General features: G+C 42.2%; 1 protein-coding gene across 1 annotated transcript in view; it reads left to right on the forward strand.

The window, feature by feature from the left end:
• The window catches only part of celf4 (CUGBP, Elav-like family member 4), a 54,462-nt gene that overhangs the window by 12,913 nt on the left and 18,792 nt on the right, over positions 1-22,757 (forward strand). The window contains exon 2 of the mRNA XM_085924824.1: positions 2,970-3,052. Coding sequence (XP_085780950.1) covers positions 2,970-3,052 — 83 coding nt within the window. The remainder of the gene's footprint in view (positions 1-2,969; positions 3,053-22,757) is intronic.

The following is a 22,757-nucleotide window of genomic DNA, read 5'->3' on the forward strand; positions in this document are numbered from 1 at the left end:
GCTGGGAATAAAAGGATAGAGTGTGAGGAGGGAACTTTTTATGTCAGCCTTTTTACAATCCTTGAATTAATGGGCGCAAGATAATTAGAGAATTCTCAGCAATAACTTGTCCCTTAGCTTCCGCTCTTGGGTGGCGCAGAGGCGGATCCAGTCGACGAAAAGTAATTCACGTGTCCAGTAACAGTGTGAAGCACTAATTCAGGGAGCCGTGCACTGGGATTCATATGGCTTATAAGGCAATTGTCGTTCCAGGGATGAAATCTGCACTGTAAAACTGATTTTATCAGTGTTCCATCATTTGCATGGACATACATAGAAAGAAAAGTATGGAGCAAACTTTCATATCACCTCATTTCATCTCAACACTGTCATCAAAGTGTGACATATTCTCTCTGCTGGAAGGTGTTACTTTTCAGTGCGATAGTCTCTCTGGTGATATAAGGTGGAAGAGACCTATAATAGAAGCCGCTTTCTTTCAGTCCAATATGATTTTGTAGAGTCTATTCCTTATCCAGTACATGTCCCTTCTTTAACAACTAAGTGCCTACGGATGGCGTAAGACATTCCGAGCAACTAAAATCAAGCCTGATGATTTACGATAAGTGGTTGAGCAGCTCAGAAAAATAAAGACAGTACATTCTTGGTGATTCCTTTGAGTATGCAACTCTGACCTCGTCGTAGTCTTCCATAATTTGCTAGCTCTCGCCACACAAGTTCAGCCCAGGACCCCGACTTCTCCGATCATCACATCCAACATTCCCTTGGTCCTCTCTTTCATCCTATCTTTTCCCGTCCCCCTTGTTCTCACCCCCTCAGTGGGTATGTGTCCCTTTGGGGTGTCTGCGCCAGTTGAGATAAGCAGCAAGTGTAGGACACAGGGGGATGGTGTTCACAGAAGCTCGATGATCTTATCTCTACTTTCCCCTTCTCTCGCTCTCCCATACCGACTTCGCCTTCTCTGTCCCGCTCTCTTTTCCCCCTTTTTAGTTTTTATTCCTTGTCCTCTTTCCTCTTATCCCATCCTTACTCTCTGCTTTCTGCATACACACACACACACACACATTAGACATCCTCTCAGATCCCCTCTGCACTGCAGTTGATTTGAATTTGAAGTGAAGGGAAACCAAATTGGCAACATTGACATCAGAAACAAACAGCTTATTGCTCTCTCCTGGGCCAATATTGGGGTCTTAGTTAGATACTGAATCTCCTGCCAGCATCGGACTTGTGACAATGATGATAAATTGAATGTGTGTTGACTGTCACGCATTGTATACGTGAGACTCGATGAGCAGCTCTGCATTTGCGCATGTCAATGCACAGTGAAAGGTGGAAAGCTTTTCAGCTCATTGTATTTCTACATTAATATTTGTTTTTGCTTTCAAGTCTTTTTTAAATCTTGTTTTATTTGTATATATTTCTCTTCCATGTCTACCTCACGTAATACCACCAGCTCAGTGGCCTAGTAGTAGAGTGTCCGCCCTGAGACTGGAAGGTTGTGGGTTCAAACCCCGGCCGGGTCATACCAAAGACTATAAAAATGGAGCTCTCTGCTTGGCACTCAGCATTAAGGGTTGGAATTGGGGGGTTAGATCACCAAATGATTCCCGAGCGCGGCGCCGCTGCTGCTCACTGCTCCCCTCTCCCCCAGGGGATGGATCAAAATCACATGGGGATGGGTTAAATGCAGAGGACAGAGCCCTTTGAGACTGCTTGTGATTTAGGGCTATATAAAAACTTGACTTGACTTAATAAAAATAAAAGGTAGAGTACATGTGGGAGTTAAGTGTCTGTGTGAAAAGGATGCTCACATGTTTCCTTGGGGATGGCACATGCACGTTAGTTCTAACACGACAGGCCCGGAGAGGACGAGTAGGTTGCCGAGCTGTCGGCGGCCAACTCCCATTTCGCCTAATGAGTGAGAGGCCTGTTAATTAAAAACACAGACAAGAGCAGCTGCCTTGTGCATTACCATAGGCTAGACCTGAGGTTAAAGACGAAGCCTCCGCAAGGGTAGCCGCAATGTCCACAGTTTCCTAAGCCAACAGGTTCAGCTAGAAAGGGGCGTTTGCACTGTTGTGGGAGTGAACACAGCCAACTTGACTTGCCCAGGCATGAAAATGAGGTTGCATAAGTATTTACACAAAGCAGATATTTGTCTGTCTACAACAATAGAAACCGTAGTTGGGAACCAGAATGAGGAATAAGAGGAGTCCTTGATGGCTCAGAACAAATGTTTCTTCTTTTGTGTGTAATTGAATCATGTCACCATTGTCCATGGCGATGTTGGACATGTTTTATTTATTTGTCATCCCCATAAATCATTTTCCTAGATGTGGAGATTGACAGGCTGTCAGCCTTGCGGATAGTAGCGTGCTCCTCGCTGTCACGGCGAGGGAGAGGCTTCCACATTCCCCACGGCTTCTTCTTCTGCCTCGCCTCCTGCATCTCCATCTTCTTTCCACCCCCACATGTCAGCCCAGGTGGTAACAAACCCACGGACTGTGGGTTATCTTAGAACAACATATGGAGCCAAGAGTTGGACAAATGAAGAGTGGAAGAGAAAAGTGGGGGGAGGTTGTCAGAGAAAATGTCTATCTGTGTCACAGCAGCCTGAAGAGCGCGATGGGCGAACGGATAACTGGCAGCCGGGAAGCTCCGTCACATCTGACGTGTTTCTCAGGCAGAGGAGCTCTCGCGCAGCATATTGCACAAATCTGCAAGCCAGCAGATATCGGCCTTCTTAATTTCTCAGTGCAGACTTGACTGCGCTCACGCCAATATGAATGTTCCGTTTGTTCCGTTGCTGTTGTGCTCGGAAAATTCCATATTGCTGATTGGAATAATGGGGACAAGCATTTCTGTTGCTTTTGGCCATTTGCTGAAGGTTGCTGGAGCACACTCCTTCGTCTCACTCTGTTTCTCTTTGTCCCCAGCTCTAATTATGTCTTCCTTTTGCTGTGTTTTAGGCTGTGCCTTCCTCACCTACTGTGCCAGGGAGTCCGCCCTGAAAGCCCAGAATGCATTGCACGAGCAGAAGACCCTTCCGGGGGTAAGTCATTCAATACATACGGGCTCCGGAAGCAAAGACAAAGACGACACATAGTTGAGAAATGCCAGATTCATGGTGGCACTTGTGTATTCATTTTTCACATACAAATGCCTGACATTTATTTCAAATCAAAGGGGACTCACCATCTTTGCCACGCCTGTCACTTTGTGTTTATCACTGGCTGTGCACCAGACAAGAGCAGAGCCTTCCTCTCGCTTACCGTCCTCCTGCTTCTCCCTCTCGTCACTCTGACAGTCACACACACACACACACACACACACACACACACACACACACACACACACACACACACACACAACCCCACAGGGAGAAACCACACACAGCATCACATCATAGGCAAACTATTTATAGTCCTTCCTCCCGTTTGTGTAAATGAGTGCGCGGCCCTGTGTGTTGCTTCCAAGCAGCCGTGTGTGGGCGAGTGTGTGAGAGAAAGACAGGGGGGGGGATAGAACCCAGCGGCTGCGTAGATGACGGCTATTTGTACATTTAAGTGTATGCTCCGCATCACGCGCGTCATGGATGTAGCGTGTCTCCTCGACAGATGTTCACGTGCTGCAGATGTTAGCAGTCATGTACGACGCACATGAACGACATCTCTTATGAATGTTGAGCTGTCGTCGGTGCGTGACAGTAGAAGGGATTTTTGACGCTGTCAAGGGAGGAGCTAGATGTTCAATTCACTAGTGAGTGGGAGGGATTAGATACAGTACAGTATATAGTATTGTACATTTTTTTTGTATGCATTTATTTCTTTGCGTCAGTATGTACAGTATGTGCATGGGTGGGACTCATGCACATGCATCTTCTGTGGAAAGATGCAAGCCAAGTTTATACACAAGCGTGCACACTTGCACACGTGTGTGTCAGGAAGTTTTGATGCGTCTGTGTCAGGCCTGGCTTGCTTTGCTGTGTTCGTTTTTTAATGACGCCTCTAGGGAAGCTGACAGTCGCCGTGTTGAGCGCATAGCCTTTGATGTGAGTGATTATGACATCACAGACGTGCAGCGAGAAGAGCGGAGGAGTGGGGATCCGTGCTTTCAGCTTTTTTTTTTCACTTCCCAGTAGCATATTATTCAGAAAGAAACGGGAGGGGAGACCACCGACACATAGAGAGAGATTCAATATTTGGTGAAAACCAGGATGCAATTTTGCGTTCACACATCTCCTGTGACTGATGTTTTGGCCTTTTCCATTATTGTTTGAGGGAAAATGTGTTTGTAGTTTATACCAACAGCCAATGTACAAATGATTTACAAATGTGCCAGCGTGTTACACAGCATATAAATGTACGTGCGGATAAACCTGTACAGTCATTTGAAATCAACTTGGCTGCAGAGGCAAATGCTAATTACCAATACTTTTGCCAGGAAAAGCATATTCTCAATTTTGCATTTGATCGAGGGTGAACTTAAAGTAAACAAGTAGAAACCACTACTGTAGAACTCACAAGGGAAGGAAGCACTGTAGACTTCTGTGCCTTTGGTTAAATGGTACTGCTGATAATATTAATTAAAAAAAAAGAGAGGTCAGTCCAGTCTGTCATTAATACTGGTCAACTCCAGTTCAGTAGGGGGCAGTAATGAACATTCTAAATAAACCTATTGTAAAATGTTTTTTTGTGCCAATCTTAGAGGCAAGCAAGCATAAAAATACAACCAAAAGCCTGGGTGAAAGTAGCAAAGTTAGTTTAGCCAAAGAAAGGCAGTAGAAAATCCTAATGGCACTCACTCTTACCCGGTTTTGTTTTTTTCCACCTTGTTTGTTTTCTCTGTCCCTCCAGCCTCCATCAATCCCCTCTCTCAGGCCAACATAACCAGAATCCTGCAAATGAAATCCGTTTCCCCCACTTAAAGCTTCTTTCCCCTTCACTTCGCGTCCTGATGCGCTTTTTATTATCAAAGTTCCTTTCCCAACCTTTATATTCAAAACGTTTTCTGGAGTCTTCTTTCTGTGGCTGCCAGGTGAGCCGAGAGTAGAGGGGATTAGACTACCTAGTGGAAATGGCCTCTAAGCACGGCTGTCGACTGCCTGTGTAGCGCAGCACATAATACTGAAAACTCTGCGTGTGAGTGTGTGTGTGTGTGTGTGTGTGTGTGTGTGTGTGTGTGTGTGTGTGTGTGTGTGTGTGTGTGTGTGTGTGTGTGTGTGTGTGTGTGTGTGTGTGCGTGTGCCAGGTGATACTGAGGGTAAACAAGCAACAAACAAACAAACAGCCACTGAACTTCTAATGGCACACTCGAGTTTGAAATCCCTTCAAACTGGATGGATGGATGGATGGATGGATGGACGGACGGACGGACGGACGGACGGACGGACGGACGGGTAGGCGGATAGATGGATGGATCCTAACCACAATCCCACACGTGGTACACAAGAGGTGGACACTTGTGATACAAGAAATACTTTGTACAGTGACACAATGCAGACCACCGATGCCAACAACATGCACTCGCTCACTCACACACACCGCAAAGACTTCTCTTATAACAGTAATACAAATCTCTTCACAAACACTTTCATGGAACAACCTGATACTCATGGAAAGAGAGTGCAGAGAGAGAGTGTAATACAGAGTCGATTGACTCATACTGTAATCGTGAGCCCGATGAAAAAAAAATATGGAACAGTGTGAATCAATGAGTCATTTCATACGGTGCACCCACATGCAATCAACACACATGCAGTAGAGCACATACACTTTCTTGTTTTCAGCCCGGAGGCAAACATACCAGAAAAAAAGATGGGAAAGCAAAAAGCTTGATGAAGCCAAGCTTGATGTTGGTGAGGTGCCTCTGGACCCACTGATTGGTTCCTTCTTCGTCCAACACGACTCCTCTACCAGCACCACCAGAAGCAGCCTTTCTCCCAGTTGAGATAATGCCAGCGAAAAAAATCTATGACATTGATTGGGTCTTGTGACCCAGTTTTATGGCAACATTGTCTCACCACCATCATTTTGGTCGATACTTGCCAGTCGGGTGAATGGGAGTTTTGGTGGCACCGGATTGTGTTTTTTGTCCCAACCTTGTGTATACAAGTTACACACTCCCAATTGTCAGAATGGATTTGTGGCGCAGTGCGCAAGGGTCATAGCGGCGCGTCCACATGAAAAATGCCACAGGCCTCTGAGCTAAATCATCTTTTCGCTCTCTCCCATCAACTATTCTAATCACCCTTCTCCAAAAGAAAACCGTTTGCCACACGGAACGCTCCAATTAATGAATCCAGCCCTTGACAGAACGTGGTAGTGGAGTGATCGAAGAAACGTAGGCAGCCAAAAATACAGTGAAGCCATTTTGGCATCCATAAGAATGTGCGCATTATTAAGAACACACATCTTTTTACAGCCAAAGACCCGATGGGCAATTTATTACCAGTCAACAGTTACGAGCGCTGCCAAGAGGGAATAAATAAACAATATCCAGTGTCCAAATAAAATCTGCGTTTTAAGAGGAGCACTATGCGGTGATGTGTTTCGATGCATCCATAAAATACAATTGAAAAAAAAAGATAATGATTTTTAGTTGCCGCTTCCTCGGAGTATAGTCGGCGCTGCTGTCAATTCCTTCCTCCCTTTCCAACTTCTGAAAGTAGTCTTTGATTTTCTTCTTGTATCCACTGGTGGAATCTCCCTTTATTCTTTCATGTCTTCTTATCATCTGGTAGAGCAGTCGGCTTTGCCTTGTAGTGGTGTTGGCGATGATAATCCCTTGTCAGTTGGTAAACTTGTGATGTCGTCATCCGCATTTAGGAGCGTCAACACCTTCTTTTCTCGGCCCGTAAGATTGGAGGGAGGTAAATTGATACTGCCGACGTAAATCAGGCTTCAAAGTTGCAAAAGAAAAATTACAAAATAATCCGTTATAAGGAGTTTCAGATTGTATTTTTTAATTTGTTGTGGATTATTTGTCATTATATAGAGAAAGATTATTTTTTCACTTTCATACTACAGTCGCCAATTTTATTTTCACAGCGGCTCGAAAATATCTCAGTGGTGTGTACATGGATTAGCTATGACCTCTACTTTGTACAACACCTCTGGGATGAATTGAAGCGCAGATGTGGCGTGCCCCAAAAAACACAAACGCAGTTAGAATAGTCTCTTATGATCAGAAGGGGGGAATACATCCCTAAAGTCCCAAATCATTCCTGATGTAAATCTGTAAGGAATGTGACTTCATTTGCTTTATTGGTTTTATTTCTTGCTGCACTACTTGAACGTTACTTCTAGCATTTGTGAGGCTATTGATAGCTTCTGCAGTTTTTCAACATTTTCTTTTTGGTCAGCCAACGCAGGAGGAAACGATGGTAGTGCCAAAGATGACTGCATTTGTACAGTATAGACACCATCTTCTGTCATCTCGCGTCTGAATGGCCTCATTGTGGTTGAGCTTTAGGCCTGATGTTACAACCTCCCATTACCAAGTGGAGTTTGAGCAGATTGTAATGAGAAAAATGAAGAAAAAGTCATGCGTCTAGAGGCAACGGTTCTCTTTACAGTAGTCCGGCGGTACAACTCATTTCAAAAGTGGCGCATTGTACCCTTTAGGCCTATAGATTGATGAGCCAAATGCGACATTATACACCTTTACACTACCGGGCTATATTACTGTATGTGTAATGATATCATTCAGACAGTTTGTTTAATCTCATTAGGAGAGCAAAATGTGCAGTGTGGGCATGGACTCCCCAGTGTCGATTTTAAATGAGCAATTTATTCACTCTTTCTTCTGTGGGGAGACTTCAACTGCAGTTGCATGTTTTTTTTTTTTTCCAATTCTGGCACTAAGAATCATTTTAAGTGTTGTACATATAGCAAACACATGGAGTAGTTTCTCGTTAGAATGAATGATGTAACTTTTACTCTTTGGAATTATTGAACAAAATTCCCATGACACAAGAACTCCAATTTTTGTGTGCATTTGACAGCAGTGAAGAGTCATGTTTATTGTTGTGTCCAGTTCATTTACTGTCCATAATAATGTCAAAGCAGAAATAATAGCCAACAAAAGAAAAAAAAAAAAAACCATAATATTTCACACTCAAAATCTATTTTTTTTTTTCTCTTCAAGCTGTGCTCTCTGGACCATGTTGAGTCCACCATCAATAAGTTTCTTTTCACAGGCTGTGATTCACATCTTGACTCCTGTCTTGTCATCAATGCAGAGATGGGAAAGTTCTTTGATGCAATTTCAAGTAAGCTACACAGCTTGTTGTCCTTTGCATCCCCTATCAGTTTCTATCAGCCTTATTACCCTCCAGCGAGTTTTTTTTTTCTCAAGTTAACAAATGAGGGATTGAAAGAGATGGTGCTATTATTAGTGTGAAATTAAAGTTCACTGTGAGTTGTCGACAATCTGCCTTTTTTTCCTCACCCATAGCATAAATAATTAAAATGCAATTTGCTTTAATGTACCTTATTGAGACAATCAACATTAGGTATCTCTTGTTTACCAAAATTGCTTTATAGACTTTTAGAATAAAGCAGATCAAGCGTTTTTAATCTGATGATAATGTGGCTTTGGTTAGACATTCAAAGTCTATTGCAGTGCTTTTTAAGTGCTATGCTAGACGGTGACTATAAAAAAAAAGATATACTGTTCCAGTTTGAGCAAAGACTTCAATAACGTGAGCAGCAGAAAGAAAAATGATTGTGTCAGCTTAAAGAAAAATGGCAATTATCTATTGTACTGTTTTTTTTTCTTCTTTTCTTTTACTGTCACAGTCCTGGCAAACAGTTTCCCAGTTACGTACAACTAAACTTGTCATGCTGTGCGAAAACAGCAAAAAGAGTAGTGAGAAGTTCAATCAGCATTCATAATCATCTCGAAAAAGCTTCCAAAGCAAAGCTTATTGTGCATTCTTCCTTCCCCATCACAATTTTAAAGCCATAACTTTATTTATATAATTTTATTCTCTTTATTTGGCAGTATCGAGTAATTAGCTGGATCGAGAAGGAAATGTTGCCGGGAAATCTCATTGCAGACGGCGTTGTAGCAGCTGGTGAGCTTGTGGCCAGCAGATGTGATAATGACACAAAGCCAGCATAGCGGGCCACAACTCGGGCAGCTTTTAATAATTGATGGCAAGCGAGCCCCCGCATTGGCCAGTAATTGCATTACAGGTCACTTCTCAATAGCAATTTGGGAAAGTTGTGCTGATGTGGGCTGGGTGGCGATCAATAGAAACTGTCCAGAGATGGTGTCTTTGTTCCAGTATCCTCTCACCACTCTTCCATGTTAAATGTCATTTTTATTAAAACAGAGGAATAATTTTGACTTAAATGAAAATGTTGTGATGTTACAGATATCATTCTTTATTTTTTTTACAAGGGTGAAAATAAACTAATCACCATTATGGGAAAAAAAAAAAAAATCTCATAAGAACTGATGACACGTGTCTGGAATCCAGAGGCGTGTCTAACCCATTCTTGGGGGCGATGAGGCACCCTAAAAGCAAATCCAAGCACCCCCAAAATTTTAGAATTTCATGTTTTTTTACTATTTGTCTGGTTATTTACAAGCTGGAGAAGTAGTCAAGCCATCCAGTATTTGATAGAAGAATCTTATTTTGATCAACAGAAGTACAGTGGTATGGGTTAGTTACAACATTTAAAGGTTGTCAGACAGTACAACAGTCAAGTTTGAATTGCAATGAGAGAAATACACTTTTGACATGCTAATGTGATAATATTAATGCCAAGATGTTACTGACTGGGTGCTCCAGTATACAGAGGAGATCGAATATTAAAAAAAACATGACAAGGTTAATAATTGCATGTAGTTGATGGCAAAATAGTACTTCCCTATTGAATAGGGCAATAACCAGTCTAATGAAGATCCTCACCTCACCTCGACCTAGTGAACCGAGAGTTAATCCTCTAATGCTCTCTGAAGTGTGGTCTTGTGATGACCTGCAAGCGTCACGAATGATGGCGTCTTTTTCTCCTTGACTTCTGAATTGTACGACTGGAGTGTCTTTTCCGCCGGTGAATGTTGCGCTACGTTTGATATCTCACCTGCTTTGGCATCTAAACTCTCACCTACTAAATCTGCTCTCTTTCTCACCTCTCATCTCGTTCTCCCCCTCCCTCCGGTGTGATATGGTCGAGGAGAAGAGTAAAGCAGAGGAGACAGTAGATTTTACATGCTCCAAATACAGCCTGAACGTGTGTGGGCTGCTGTCATCCAAAGAAATAAGGGACAGGGAAGTGTTCTCTTCTTTTGCGCCAGATCATGAATGTGCACCGTGACCCGGCGTGTATTCATTGAGGCAAACATAGAAAAACACTCCTTCATCAAACGCTCTCTTTCCTTTTCGCTCTCACTTTCTGCCTTCGTACTCGCAAATACCCCTTTGTCTGCGATACCGTTTTTCTGTTCTCGCCTTTGTGTGCCCGTCTCTATGGCTGTATGCGTCGCTTCTTTGGCATGTGCTTGGTGGGGTGTGACAGCATTGAGAAGTCACCAAAGTGGTAAATGATGATAGGCCATCCATCATGCTTTATGGACTCTGTATGGTGCTGCTGTGGCGAGTGGCTGCACTGTGCAGGCTGTAACTCAGAACACTCCATCCCTCCATATAACCTGGCAGCAGCTCTGCTGGGAGACTGTTTATGTGTGTGTGAGACACGGGCGGACCGTTGCTCTGACTCACCCTCCAGGGTGTGCGTGTCCTCCGTGTGTGAATCTTCACTGGCCTCATGATTCGGGCCTCCATTCTATTATTATTATTCACCTGTCAAAGAGCTGAATGCATAGCACCTGTCAGTGTGTCACATCTTCAATGTTCTTCTCCCTCCTTTTTTGAAAACAAGCAGCCATATTCACAGCGTCTGTTGTTTTATACGGGTAGTGCTTTGAGAAGGTCAAAGTTTGATGTTCTGTTATGTAATAGACTGCAACCATCAGTGTTACCTTCCTCAGGAGACAGACATGAGTGAAACACACGAGTGGTACATTGGATTAGTATTTGGTTAGAAGGCACAGGACAGTTTACCGTGGTTTTTAAAGGTCAAGGTTTTCAGAACCGCTAAAACCGTTTGGCACTAGGGTGGTAATGTGCCCTTGGAGGGGAGGGGTGAGCAGTTACAGGGAGACAACAGGATGACAAAAGAGCGTAACTCCTCAATTTATCGATTTATGTGCATTGTCCTAAAAAAAAAAAAAATGATGCCAGAAGGTACTAGTTAGCCCCAAAGACAATGTGAGTAGCCCGCAGGACTGTTCTAAAAATAGCACACCGGTGATGGGACACTGGGAAATGTTTTTATTTACTGAAATATTTCAAACGATGATATTTTAGAGCTTTAATTTTAATACCGTGATACGGCAATGTTTTTGCTCACGGATATCCTCCCAAATCTAATATTGGCCCATGCCTTTTGGTCATTATGAGAAAGTTGATTTTAGGTTGCGTAATGCAGAAGAGTTGGATCCGTTTCTTTCTCTGCGAATGAGCTTCAGCTTCCAATATGTTTGCTTTTACTCTTTATTTTGATGTCCACATACAAGTCGGGCAAGTGAACAAGCAACCGGACCTCAATAACAATCTTTTAACGACAGTATAAAATGATCATGATCATTCTGCGCAAATTTTAGTTTTAGGACTCTAACATTAGATTTACAAGTCTAGTGAATCAGCAACACGCTGCCGATTCTTTTGCTCTCTTGCTACCATTTTCCCTTTCACTTCACATCATCTCACTCTTGCATAATGTCCTCCTGTCATGCACCTTTCCACTCTTTTTTTTTGTCACCCTCACACATGAAAGAACAATCGCTCTGACTGGGTTCACTTCATCTCCCCGTCTCTCTCCCTGCACTGCATCTCCTTGCCGCCATTCGCCCAGATCCAAAGGGAATCACACTGTCTGAACCAAATCTGCCACAAAAACAGTCAAATAATGTTTGTTTTATGTTCTGTTTTTGTTTTTCCCACCCCGCCTTACCCCAGTTTTCAGCACATGCGTGTGTTCCAACTCTTTCTTAATATCTGACAAGGGCCAGTAACACGGCGAATGAACATGTACAGTTTCATTATGAAAATAGTGTCAAGGGAGGACATGGGGAATTTGTCAGGGGAGGGGGGGGGTTGCCGATAACATTTGTATGTTCCGACAGCTTGTGAGCATACTTGTGAAGACAGCGAGTCAACAGTATATCCACCGAGGCTCCCTTGAAACTTTGAAAAAGGGATTCTTTGCTGCCAGCCGGTGTTCAAATGATTGAACAGCTGTGGCCAAAAACAAACAATACTCTCAAGAACCATTTTACTGGCAACATTCCAAACAATTAGCTCACAGATTTCTTAGTAGGATCAATGCCAGTTGTATTTAAATATACAGAAATATCCCAACTATTCACCTCATTTCTTATATTTAATTCTTCTATCAACCCATGAATAAAACAATTTAAAAATAGAATTAATGTCAACCAATCAATTCAATGGCAGCTGAGGAACATCTTTGCTCACGAGTCTATCTAATGTTTTGTTTTCAACTTGGGTAGCACATCCCGCACAAGCATCTTTATGAATGTCACACTTGGGAGGGGAAAATGATTACAGCTGCAAAGCAGACAAGGGGGCAGAACAGGAGAGAGGGGGGGACCTTTGATGGATTATACCTATTTTGAAACAACCTTTAATAATGTTTTTGGACAGAATTCTAACAAGATCCTCCATTACAGACATGACTAAATGTTTTGTATCCAGTTTTTAATTGAATTTGCCAAATGATTGATGGCTAGAGTTGCATGAATCCAAACCTTTTATTTAAGGTTCCTACCAATTTAGGACGTTCAATTTTTTTGTGGCTACATCAGCTAACCCAATTTTACAGACTACAGCATGGCTAGCTCAAAAACGTCAAGGACAAATGTTTACATTTTGGTGCAGCCTATTCCAGCTGGGAAATTCAGTTGTCAGCCAATCACATGTAAACAACCATTCGCACTCACATTCACACCTATTTCTAATCCCCTATTTCTCACACTTGCACCTAAGTATTTATTAATTAATGGGAAAACACATGCAAGCAAAGCACACAGCATTCATAATCCAAAATTGTCATTTGTTTTGTTAAAACTAACTGATGGCATTTGGCTTTCGTCTTCATTTAATGTGTTATGTGTTGTCACTCGAATGGGGAAGAATGGCGGAGGTGTTGCGTAATGTGTTTGTTATAAACATAGCAATATATAAAACACTTTTCATTTATTGTTTGGCAAAAGGGAGTGGAAATATGTTTATCAAAAAAAATAATAATAATATTACGATTCGGAATTGAAGTTTGATAAGTCTTGACCTGAGTCTTTTGAGTGCATGAGGGAGATCCTAGAGAGCTGCTCAGGTAAGCAACGACAAGGATGTGGTAGCGGCGTATTCTCAGTAGGATGATGGAGATGTGATGCGTGTATTGTTGTGTTAGCCCTGAAGCACATTCAGTCCCAATTAGCAAGCACGCTCCACTGCAAGATTGTCTTTGGCGGGGATCCATGCCGACCAATAATTCATTTACGGTTACACATCTTCCGGAGCGGTAAAGGACTTAAAGGTTGGGCACGGCTCTTGCAGGGCCACTTAGTGGGAACATAAGTTGCGTATATTTTCTCTTTAAATGGCTGCTGTGCAGAGCGATCCCTTTGCGCGCTAATAATTAAAACGTCTGCCTGTTCACCTTGCTACATTCTTAAATTCTAATCTCTACTATTCCTGTTTATCTTTCTATTGATTCAATGGACACCTTTAATAGGCTGGAAGTCAATGCTTTTGTCATTTTGGAGTGGGTTTCCTATCGATCCTTCAGAATTTGTCCTCTGTGCTCAAGATGGTAAAAAGAGACCTTAATCCCAAATAAGATATCAAAGTGGCAACCATCGGCACAAATATTTGCACAAGTAAACCTGAGGGTTGGCGCAGTAGTTGTGGTCTCCCATCTAAATCTGTCTTAAAGAGAGTTTGTCACATAAAGTGCTTCGCGATGCTCCCGGATGCAAATAAAACCAGGCCCTATGTGGACACGCAGACCAAGTGTGAAACATCTGCATGGCGTAGTCGTCATTGCTGTTGGAAAAGGCTTGTTAAATCTTCCCTAATCTCAAAGACATCTGCTTTTCCAACAAGTATAATTGTCTCCCTATGGATAATGTCTTTCTATACTTTAAGTAAGCTTTTCCCGCAGATGGCCCCTCTGTTTTTTTTATGCGTTCTGTCTCGGTGACTGTCGCAACTCACGCAATCGACACAGTTGGTCTTTTATTTGTTGCCATCATCAAGTGTGCACCAGAACATTATTTTCTAAGAAGTAACAACCCATTCAAATAATCGTCAGGTAATTTGCGACGCGTGCGTCGCAGTCTATTAAAACAACAATAGATAACCTTCCATGTGGGCGGCAGAGGACGGTGGGAGACTTACAAAAACAGATGTTCAGAAAACAAATATGTTTATAAATAAATGCTCACATGGTAATTAGAACTAGTCACAGGTTTGACACATCTGGAGGGGAGACAAGTCAACATTTGGCCGGTTTGCAGCTACTTTGGATGTTTTCTGAACAAACATTTCGGAAGGTATGCTTTCAATTTGCTGTGTGAAAGTGCGCCATCTTAAATATACTGAATATTAATTAGGAAAATAAATAAATATAATAAAATATATTAAATAAAATATTATTATATAAGTAATAAATATTAATTTTTAAAAAAGGCAGGCAAAATACTTTGAATTGCACAGTTGTAACAATACTTATGTACTTGTGGTTATAAGTATTGTGACACATACAATATATTTACTCAATTTATGCATAGTCAGCAATATTGACAACATATTTATATATCTTCAAATATGCACTATATTGGTTTTCTTCTCTGGATCTACCTCCATGAAGAATTAAAAGGTATTGCTTATTCAAGTTTCAAAGTCAACTGCAGTAAACAATAAAGATTTTTTTTTATGTCCCGGAGCCACTTGCTCCTGTCATCTCTGTATCTTTGTTGTTTCCCGTTTCCATGCATGGCATGCTGGGAACCAGCAAATGTGTTTCTTCCTTTTCTCACGAGATAGACCGCAGAGAAAATCTGCCAGTGCTCCAAGCACGAAAATGTTATATTTGGACACAGCCCAGATGTTGAGACTTGTGCTTGACTCTTGATAAATGGGCTCTTGTTATTTAATTAAACCTTTGGAAAGTTGTTTTGTTTTTCTCTCTGTCGCTCTCAGTTGTGTGAGAAACAATTTCTCCTCCTCAGGAATATCATGTAGACAAAAATGGACTCATCAACTGGAGGGTATTGGTTATTTTATTGGTTTCTTTTTTTTTTTTTACAAAAAAAATTATATATCATATAATAACCAGTTATAAGTCCCCTCCACGTCATCTTGAGGCTACACAAATAAGTGTGGTGATGAATTATGGATATGATCCTGGAGATAACATTGGCCCCTTAATTGCATGCCATCATTACTACGTTGAAACTATTCCCCGTGTTCCCTTAATGTAATTACACATCCCTAATTGTCCCGTTATTAGCCTGCTTAATTATTCACAACAGCGAGCCTCTAATTGGCGCAGGACCACAGCCTGTTGTCATTTAATCTCTGTTTTAAAGGTATATTTTGGCTTTCCATTTGTTTCAAAAACAGGAGCATTCTGTTGGATGATGTCAACATTTCACTGAACTAATGACGATGACAGTGAACAGTTTGTGGCAGACACTTTTTTTTTTTTGTCAGAGGATGGTTGTGCCCCAGAAATGTCAATGACAAGCATGCTTGGATGCATTTAGTGTAGAAGAACTTGCGAGTGCTGACATCAAGCCCATCAAACACCTTGAGATGAACTATAACAGAGATGGTGAACCAACATCAGTACACTACCTTTGACCTCACAAATGTCAATTTGGATGGATGGACAAACACAAGCACACACATGTTGTTGCTTGTAAAAATTTTGCTTGCTATGTAGAATATATCCTTGATTTTTGAATGCATTGTGTGTGTTGTGTTAGGTGCTATACCAGGCATTTCTTGTTTTCTTCTGCAAAACGAGGATGCACTGTTATCATTTTGAGTTGCTACTCCACGCTTCTGCTATAATTTCATAAATTTTAGTAATCCCATTTTATCCACTCTTCCACAGTGTTTCATTCCTTCTTGTTTCCGTCCGACCTGACTCCCCCCCCTCTAAAAATGTCTTCTTTTTTTTTGTTGCACTTCCTCTATCTCTCAGCCTCACTAAGCATTCACCTGTCCACCCCACACAGCATATCTCCCCACCTTTCCCCTTCATCCCTCCGCCGGTACCCCACCACACTGCATCCCATCAAGAGCTTCTTATCGTTCTTCCTTTCTGCATTTGCATCATTCTCACTTTTCACTCTCTCAAACTCTACTGATGTAAAATTTGCTTTCTTTCTCATCTCTCTCTCTTTCTCTCTTTTTTCTCTGTCTTTCTTTCTCTCTGTCTCTCTCTCGCTCTCTCTCCCTCCCTCCGAGGCATTTAATTAGGTGTAGGGCTATGTGTCACAGAGAGAGAGAGAGGGATGGAGAGAAAGTGAGAGAAAGAGTTGCTATCTAGAGCAAGCAGAGCAGCCAGTATAGATTCTTGTCCTCTTCTCCTGTTTTTTTTTTTGCTCCCCTCCCTTTGGCCTGGGCCAGCCATAATTACCATGCTCATTAGCAGAGGGAAGACGTGGGGGGTGGGCAATCGGGGGAGTTGGGGGAGGACAGGTGAGAAGGTTGGAGGATCATCTAACAGTGAATGTTCACGTACAAGCTGAGTGGTTGACTAGGGAGTTGTCAGTTAAGTCAGAATGTCAATTTTGGGAAGGTTTTGTGTAAATAGTCTACAAGAGAGGGTGGGAACTTGCTCTTTGGGATGTGCAAATGAAATCCTAGCCGAAAACCTTTATTTATGTATATTGATATACAAATTATTTGTCGTTTTTGAGCTAGTGATTTTTCTTTTCATTTTGTTTCTGAACCCAGTCCAAAATATGGTCCGGGGGCCATATCCGGCCCACCATTCATTTTCTAGTGGCCCTCAGCATATACTAGAAAAAATAATATTTGACACCACTGACACCTATTAATAAATTAGACAGAATACGTCTTTTCTAGAGATGCAAAATAACTTTGTAATGCCTAAAAAATTACGTTTTTCACTTTCAAAAACAGCTTCCCTTAACTTTCTACTGTCTGTGTCAAGGTTTAAAATTCCCATTTTATGACCAATGACTATTTCTTTAATTCTGAATGTCAAGATTTACTCAGGGCAATGGCGGATCTATTCTCGTGTGATACGGGGCTGTGAAAAATGCCAGCCTGTTTGTTTCATCACTTTTAGTGGGTGTTCAAAATCCCCCACAAAAATGCAAAAATAGCTCTAATCTACAATTGCCTAACCCAAAAAGTCCATTCATCTTCATCATCACATCATGAGAGTGTTCATTAAAGGCCACAAACGCAGAAACAGTAAGTAAAAGTAGTTTTACATCCTGACACGCTGCGAGCTACATGACACAAGGTTATCTTCTGAGACTGGATTATTAGTTTTTTTGCCTAATGAGTTTGTCTTGCTTATGGAACACACAAGCACAATTTCAGCTCTCTAATTTCTCAGGGAAAATGTTGCGGTGGCAGGTGGGGATGATTCAGTGCTGATCTGCTCCCCATGCGAATAGACTGTCTAATCCTTCAGGTACTTGCTGTTTGTTGACACTTAAGCGTTGTTAATGAGTGCTTGTAGAGAAAGAGGCGAGCGAGAGAAGCGCTGCAAAGTAGGACAGCCTCGATATCGTGCGATGTTACGTTTGCACGCGGCTTGCCAAATGCACATGTAGTTCTGGCTGGTGTCAAGTGTGCTGATGCACACACCTTACAAGCTTGCTCAGGCAAGGGGCCAAGAGAGCAGCTTCATGCGGCGAGAGCTCTTTGGCCGCTTAGCCCCCCCCCCCACTTGCATGGCTCGCATTCCCCTTTTTCATTGTTTGGTATTTTTTTAAAACACTTGGACTTCTCATTTTGACTGTTAACTTTTCACATTTACTCATTATAATCCTTCTATTGGAAATTCATCTTACACTCTGTTATATAGACTGTTGCAAGCATCACTGTGAAGAGTGAGGGGAAAAAAACGATCTGAGCCCTTAGGCTAATGACTTCTCAGGAGGCAGTCAATTGAGAGCGCAATCAGTGTGACATGATTGGAGGTGTTGGTTCGAGCTGCCCTGCCCTTTGACTGATCATGAACCACGACCCACGCAAAACAGAACTCCCACGATTAAGAATTGTTGACTTGCAGCAGAAAGGCTCACTAAATTATCTCCAAAAGTTTCAATGGTCTTCAGTTCATGGTAAAAGAAAGTCTTTAAGTTCAGCACTGTTGCTAGTCTCCTCAGGACTGGCCTTCCTGTAAGGATGACTCGAAGAGCAGGGCACGGAATGCTCAATGAGTAGCAAAAAATATCTGCAGTGGGAGTTGAACAACCTTAGCCTTATTTCAGCACCCATCCCTCCTTTCTGATATAAAACTTGAGGTAAATAACTCATTAATTACCACTTAACACCACGTAATGATTTATTTCCATCAACATGAATTATCATCCTGGCCACTGACATTAATGGGCACTGACTACGGCAGTTTGGATGAGAAATTGCACAAAATGTGTCTTACTACAGGAAGGAGTATTCCCAGCTCTTTGGTTTTTATCGAGCGTTGGGAAGAACATAAATCTCCTGCAGCATTTACTTAAAGCGGATCACCTGAGATAGACAGTTTTCCTAGCATCCCAGCAAAAAGGCTAGCGTAAAAGTATATGGCAGAGTTGTAATTTTATCACATATGTAATATATACAACGTATAAATCTCGGCCCACAGTTGTGGTATGTGCTCCACTTAATAGGATTATACCTGTCCTGGTGTCACACAGCTATTAACCCCACATCTCTGTTTCCCTCAATATCAGCAAAGACCCGTCATTGATGCGTCACTTCCAATTATTGTGATTTTAATTACTATTTGAAAAAATATTGGCTTCTGTGTACACAGTAAATTCCTCTCTATTGTAATCTGTGTGAGTTGGCCAGCGCTCGATCAGACGACATAACCTCTCGACCTGGTTTGATTTGCCATGTCAGGGAAAAAAATAAAATCAGCCTAAGACTTCTACAGAAAGGACAAATATATCTCAGATTTGCCGGTAATCATGGTGTGTCCGCGTATGAGCTGTAAGCAAATAGTGAAAGTTGTCGTCAAGATATTTTGTTATGGTGCTGAGTCAATCACTCACACAACTTCTTTAAACTGTAGATTTGATACAGTACATGGCCCGATCTGCAACTATATAGCCAGCGGGGGTCAGTCGGTGCCACAGGGGGCGCCGCAGTGCTTTTTGTGCCCAGACTTGGCTCCCTCAGGGGAGTAGCAGGCTTTCACCACATGGGCCACCTCAACTTTATTAGATTAGACTGTGTGCCGCCTCTGGTTTGTAACTGCATTTTCCCAATGCTGCACATTTAAGAATAGATCAAGCTTGGTCCCAGGCCCACCCGTCACTGCCTAATTTCCCAGCAGCCTCAGCTCCAGGATAAAAAGTTGACTTGACAGCAAGGAGGTAACTGTTAAGAAGAAAATGGAAATGGACCTTGCTCTTTCTTACCTGGTGGATTTTTGCATTCTAGTTAATTTCTTTGATGGTTTTTTTTTTTTATTTCTGCTACCTTAGGTCTTACTGGAGGCTCTGTTATGACTTAGCAGATCCTCTGATTGGAACATGGCCTCCTCTCGTCCACTTTAGTGAGACAGCAAGCTTAATGCGGCTTGGGACGGTGACATTCTTTTGAACCGAGAGTTCAAGCAGCCGGAGGTTGTATATCATTCAGCGCAACCTGTCGGCTAATCACAAATTACCGCCACCCTCTCCTAGGCCCTGATCCACTTCTCTCCGCAGGGAAGCGGGGGGCCAAGGAGAAGAATACTAGCCCCTGCCAAGTCCCCCCCCCCCCCCCTTCCACAGCCAGGACGGGGTGCTTATAAATCGGCATCTTCACAGATAAGTCAAGGTTTTGATTTGGTCTTGACCTTCGTCCATAAATCTGAATGATGTAGGGTCCTTGGTTAAAAGGGTATTGGATCAACTCGAAGATAGGACACACTTCCCTCGCTTTCCGTCTCCTTTGCTGACTCTCTCTCTCCTCCGCATGGCTTTTTAAGTTCCCGCCGCAGCCCCCGGTCCTACGAGGCTTTATAACAGGCTGGGAGCGAGCGAGCGAGCGAGCGAGAGAGCGAAAGAGAGCCAGAGATGGCGAGAGGGTGAAACACGCAATCAATAAATCAATATGTTTTGCGCCACTAAGCTAGGGTAAGCTCACTCTCTCAAAGCTGCCGGTGCATGTACACACACACACACACACACGCATACACTCACTTACCATTCCAGCAAATTTCTTTCAACACACACACACAAACAAACAAATGAAAGCCCAGGACAGAATGTCCCTTGCCAAAAGACATTTTGTTGTTTTAGGGACTTGCTTTTTTTCTCTCGCTCTCGTTCTATTTCCTGTTTTGGATCATTAAGCCATTGATTTTTGTTTCAAGTGGTAAGTGGTGGTGCAAACCCCCCCTGGGAGCTGGCTGAAAACCTCAACAGAGGAGTTTCTCGAGTTGTGACAGGCCGGTCCCAAGGGCTACCGGGTCCTCTTAACTCTGCAGTGGGGGGAAGATATTGCCAGAAATCAGTTATTTGGCCTCACTACTGTATTCCTCAGTCACTCGGGTAGTCTCTCAACTTGGATGGCTATAGATTATTTATTTATTTTCGCCCCCTACTCCCTGTCTTGGCAGATGGGGAGAATTTTAAATGATGGCAAGAGTATAAATGGTCTGTTCTTATAGCCACTATGTGGATCATTTTTAGGTATGTGGGGGTGGTGAGGGTCATGGAAGGGAGAAGCGGAGATATGGTGCCATGCAGTAGCAACTCTCGCTGGCCAACAGCCAGTAAGATATTACGGCCAGATATATCGTAACACAGATGGATGCACTCAGCCTAAAGAGGCTGACATATTGGCTAGCCCTGTCATAAGAATGACATAATACCGAGCCTGACAGGTAATGAAAATAAAGGCAGCGCCACTGCTGAGTTGCATAAGCGGCATAACGTTGCCGTACAGACTAAAATATTGGCCCTGACGTGCGGGATGTCCTGCCTGTGCGGAAATTTCTCATGGTGGTGGGATGTTTGAGGGGGTTGACATTTGGAAGTGGAAGTGAAACTGCATGCAACTCCCTAATGGTCTGAGCTGGAGTTAACATTATTTCAGTATATACGGTCCCTTCCAAAAGTATTGGAACGGTTGTTTTGGATGAAATTGGATGCTAATTATTTTTTGATCTGAAATCCAAATATCTGCTCCAATAAAAGCTGCTCCAATACTTTTGGAGGGGATTCTATATAATCTATATTTATACATATAATTTTATGGTTTTTGTATATTTGTTATATTTATATTTTATATATTATTCTGGTGATGTATAAACGCCATTAAATGATTAGTTGGCTCAAATGTCAGTCACTGTCAACACTCAGCATAGGGAAGCATTTCTGTTTTTCAACGCCACTTGAATTTTTTTTTAACTGTGCAATTTATTGATATTTCTCCTGAGGGGGAACTATTCCATGATTAATACCCCAGTTTTCATTAAACAAATTGAATTTTTGCATTATGTGGCACCTTCATATAGATATGTTACTCTGCATTTCATTTGAATGCATCTCGGCGATCCGCGCTGAATCAATATGTTCTCCCCTGTCGGAGAAAACGGGAATACAAATCCAGCCTGACAAGTTCTCCCTTGAGAAAGCACGCAATCATTCAAACGTGGAAAGTTGTAATTGTGCTTTCTGCTTTTATTTATTCTTGAACAGAATTAAATCCGGAATCACAAAGAAACTACTGTTACGTTTCATTCATATCAACAAATGAAGTGATTTTTTTTTGCTTTCTTTTATGGCTTGAAATTGGCTTCGGTTAAGAGTGAGCCAGTGAGATCGGATGCAAGCCTTTTTTTGCCCTTGCAAAGATCAGCTCCGATCATAAATGTTTTGTTAAAGATCTCTTTCACAATGTGAACTGAGCAATTATTATATATCTCATTTTTTTTTTTTTTTTTTTATTCAGCTTCCAGCATCGTTCCCATTATATTTTAGCCCCCTTCATCATTTCTATTCATTCCCAGGCCCTCCTTTGAAATGAAATTCAGCAGGTGATCCCATACAGTTTCAATTTGAAGCAAGATTTCTTTCATTATTAATGAAATTGCATTTCCCCCTCCTCCTCTTTCCCCTGGAATGAACCTCGTAGAGCGACGACATCAAAACTCTTCCTCCACTCTTCTCGCCGTTCCTTTCATTCTCAACCAAACCTTCCACTTGCAGCGAGGCTGGAAATTAAAAAGAGTACACCACGCGAAAGATGAAAGCGAGAACGATGGAATACAATAAATGAGAGGGACGCATGTTTTCATGTCAATCCTCCTCATCTTGTTCACAACAGATTTAGCTTTGTGTTGACTCAGCGGGGTGCCCGTCGAAAAGACTGCCAAAGCACGAGATGGAAATCTTGTCATATCCGCCACTGTTTACCTCATAATCATGGTAACAAACTGCCAAATATT

Source organism: Syngnathus leptorhynchus, chromosome 11 (assembly GCF_054491065.1).
Source record: "Syngnathus leptorhynchus isolate UIUO chromosome 11, UIUO_Slep, whole genome shotgun sequence".
In the NCBI taxonomy this organism is placed as follows: Eukaryota; Metazoa; Chordata; class Actinopteri; order Syngnathiformes; family Syngnathidae; genus Syngnathus; species Syngnathus leptorhynchus.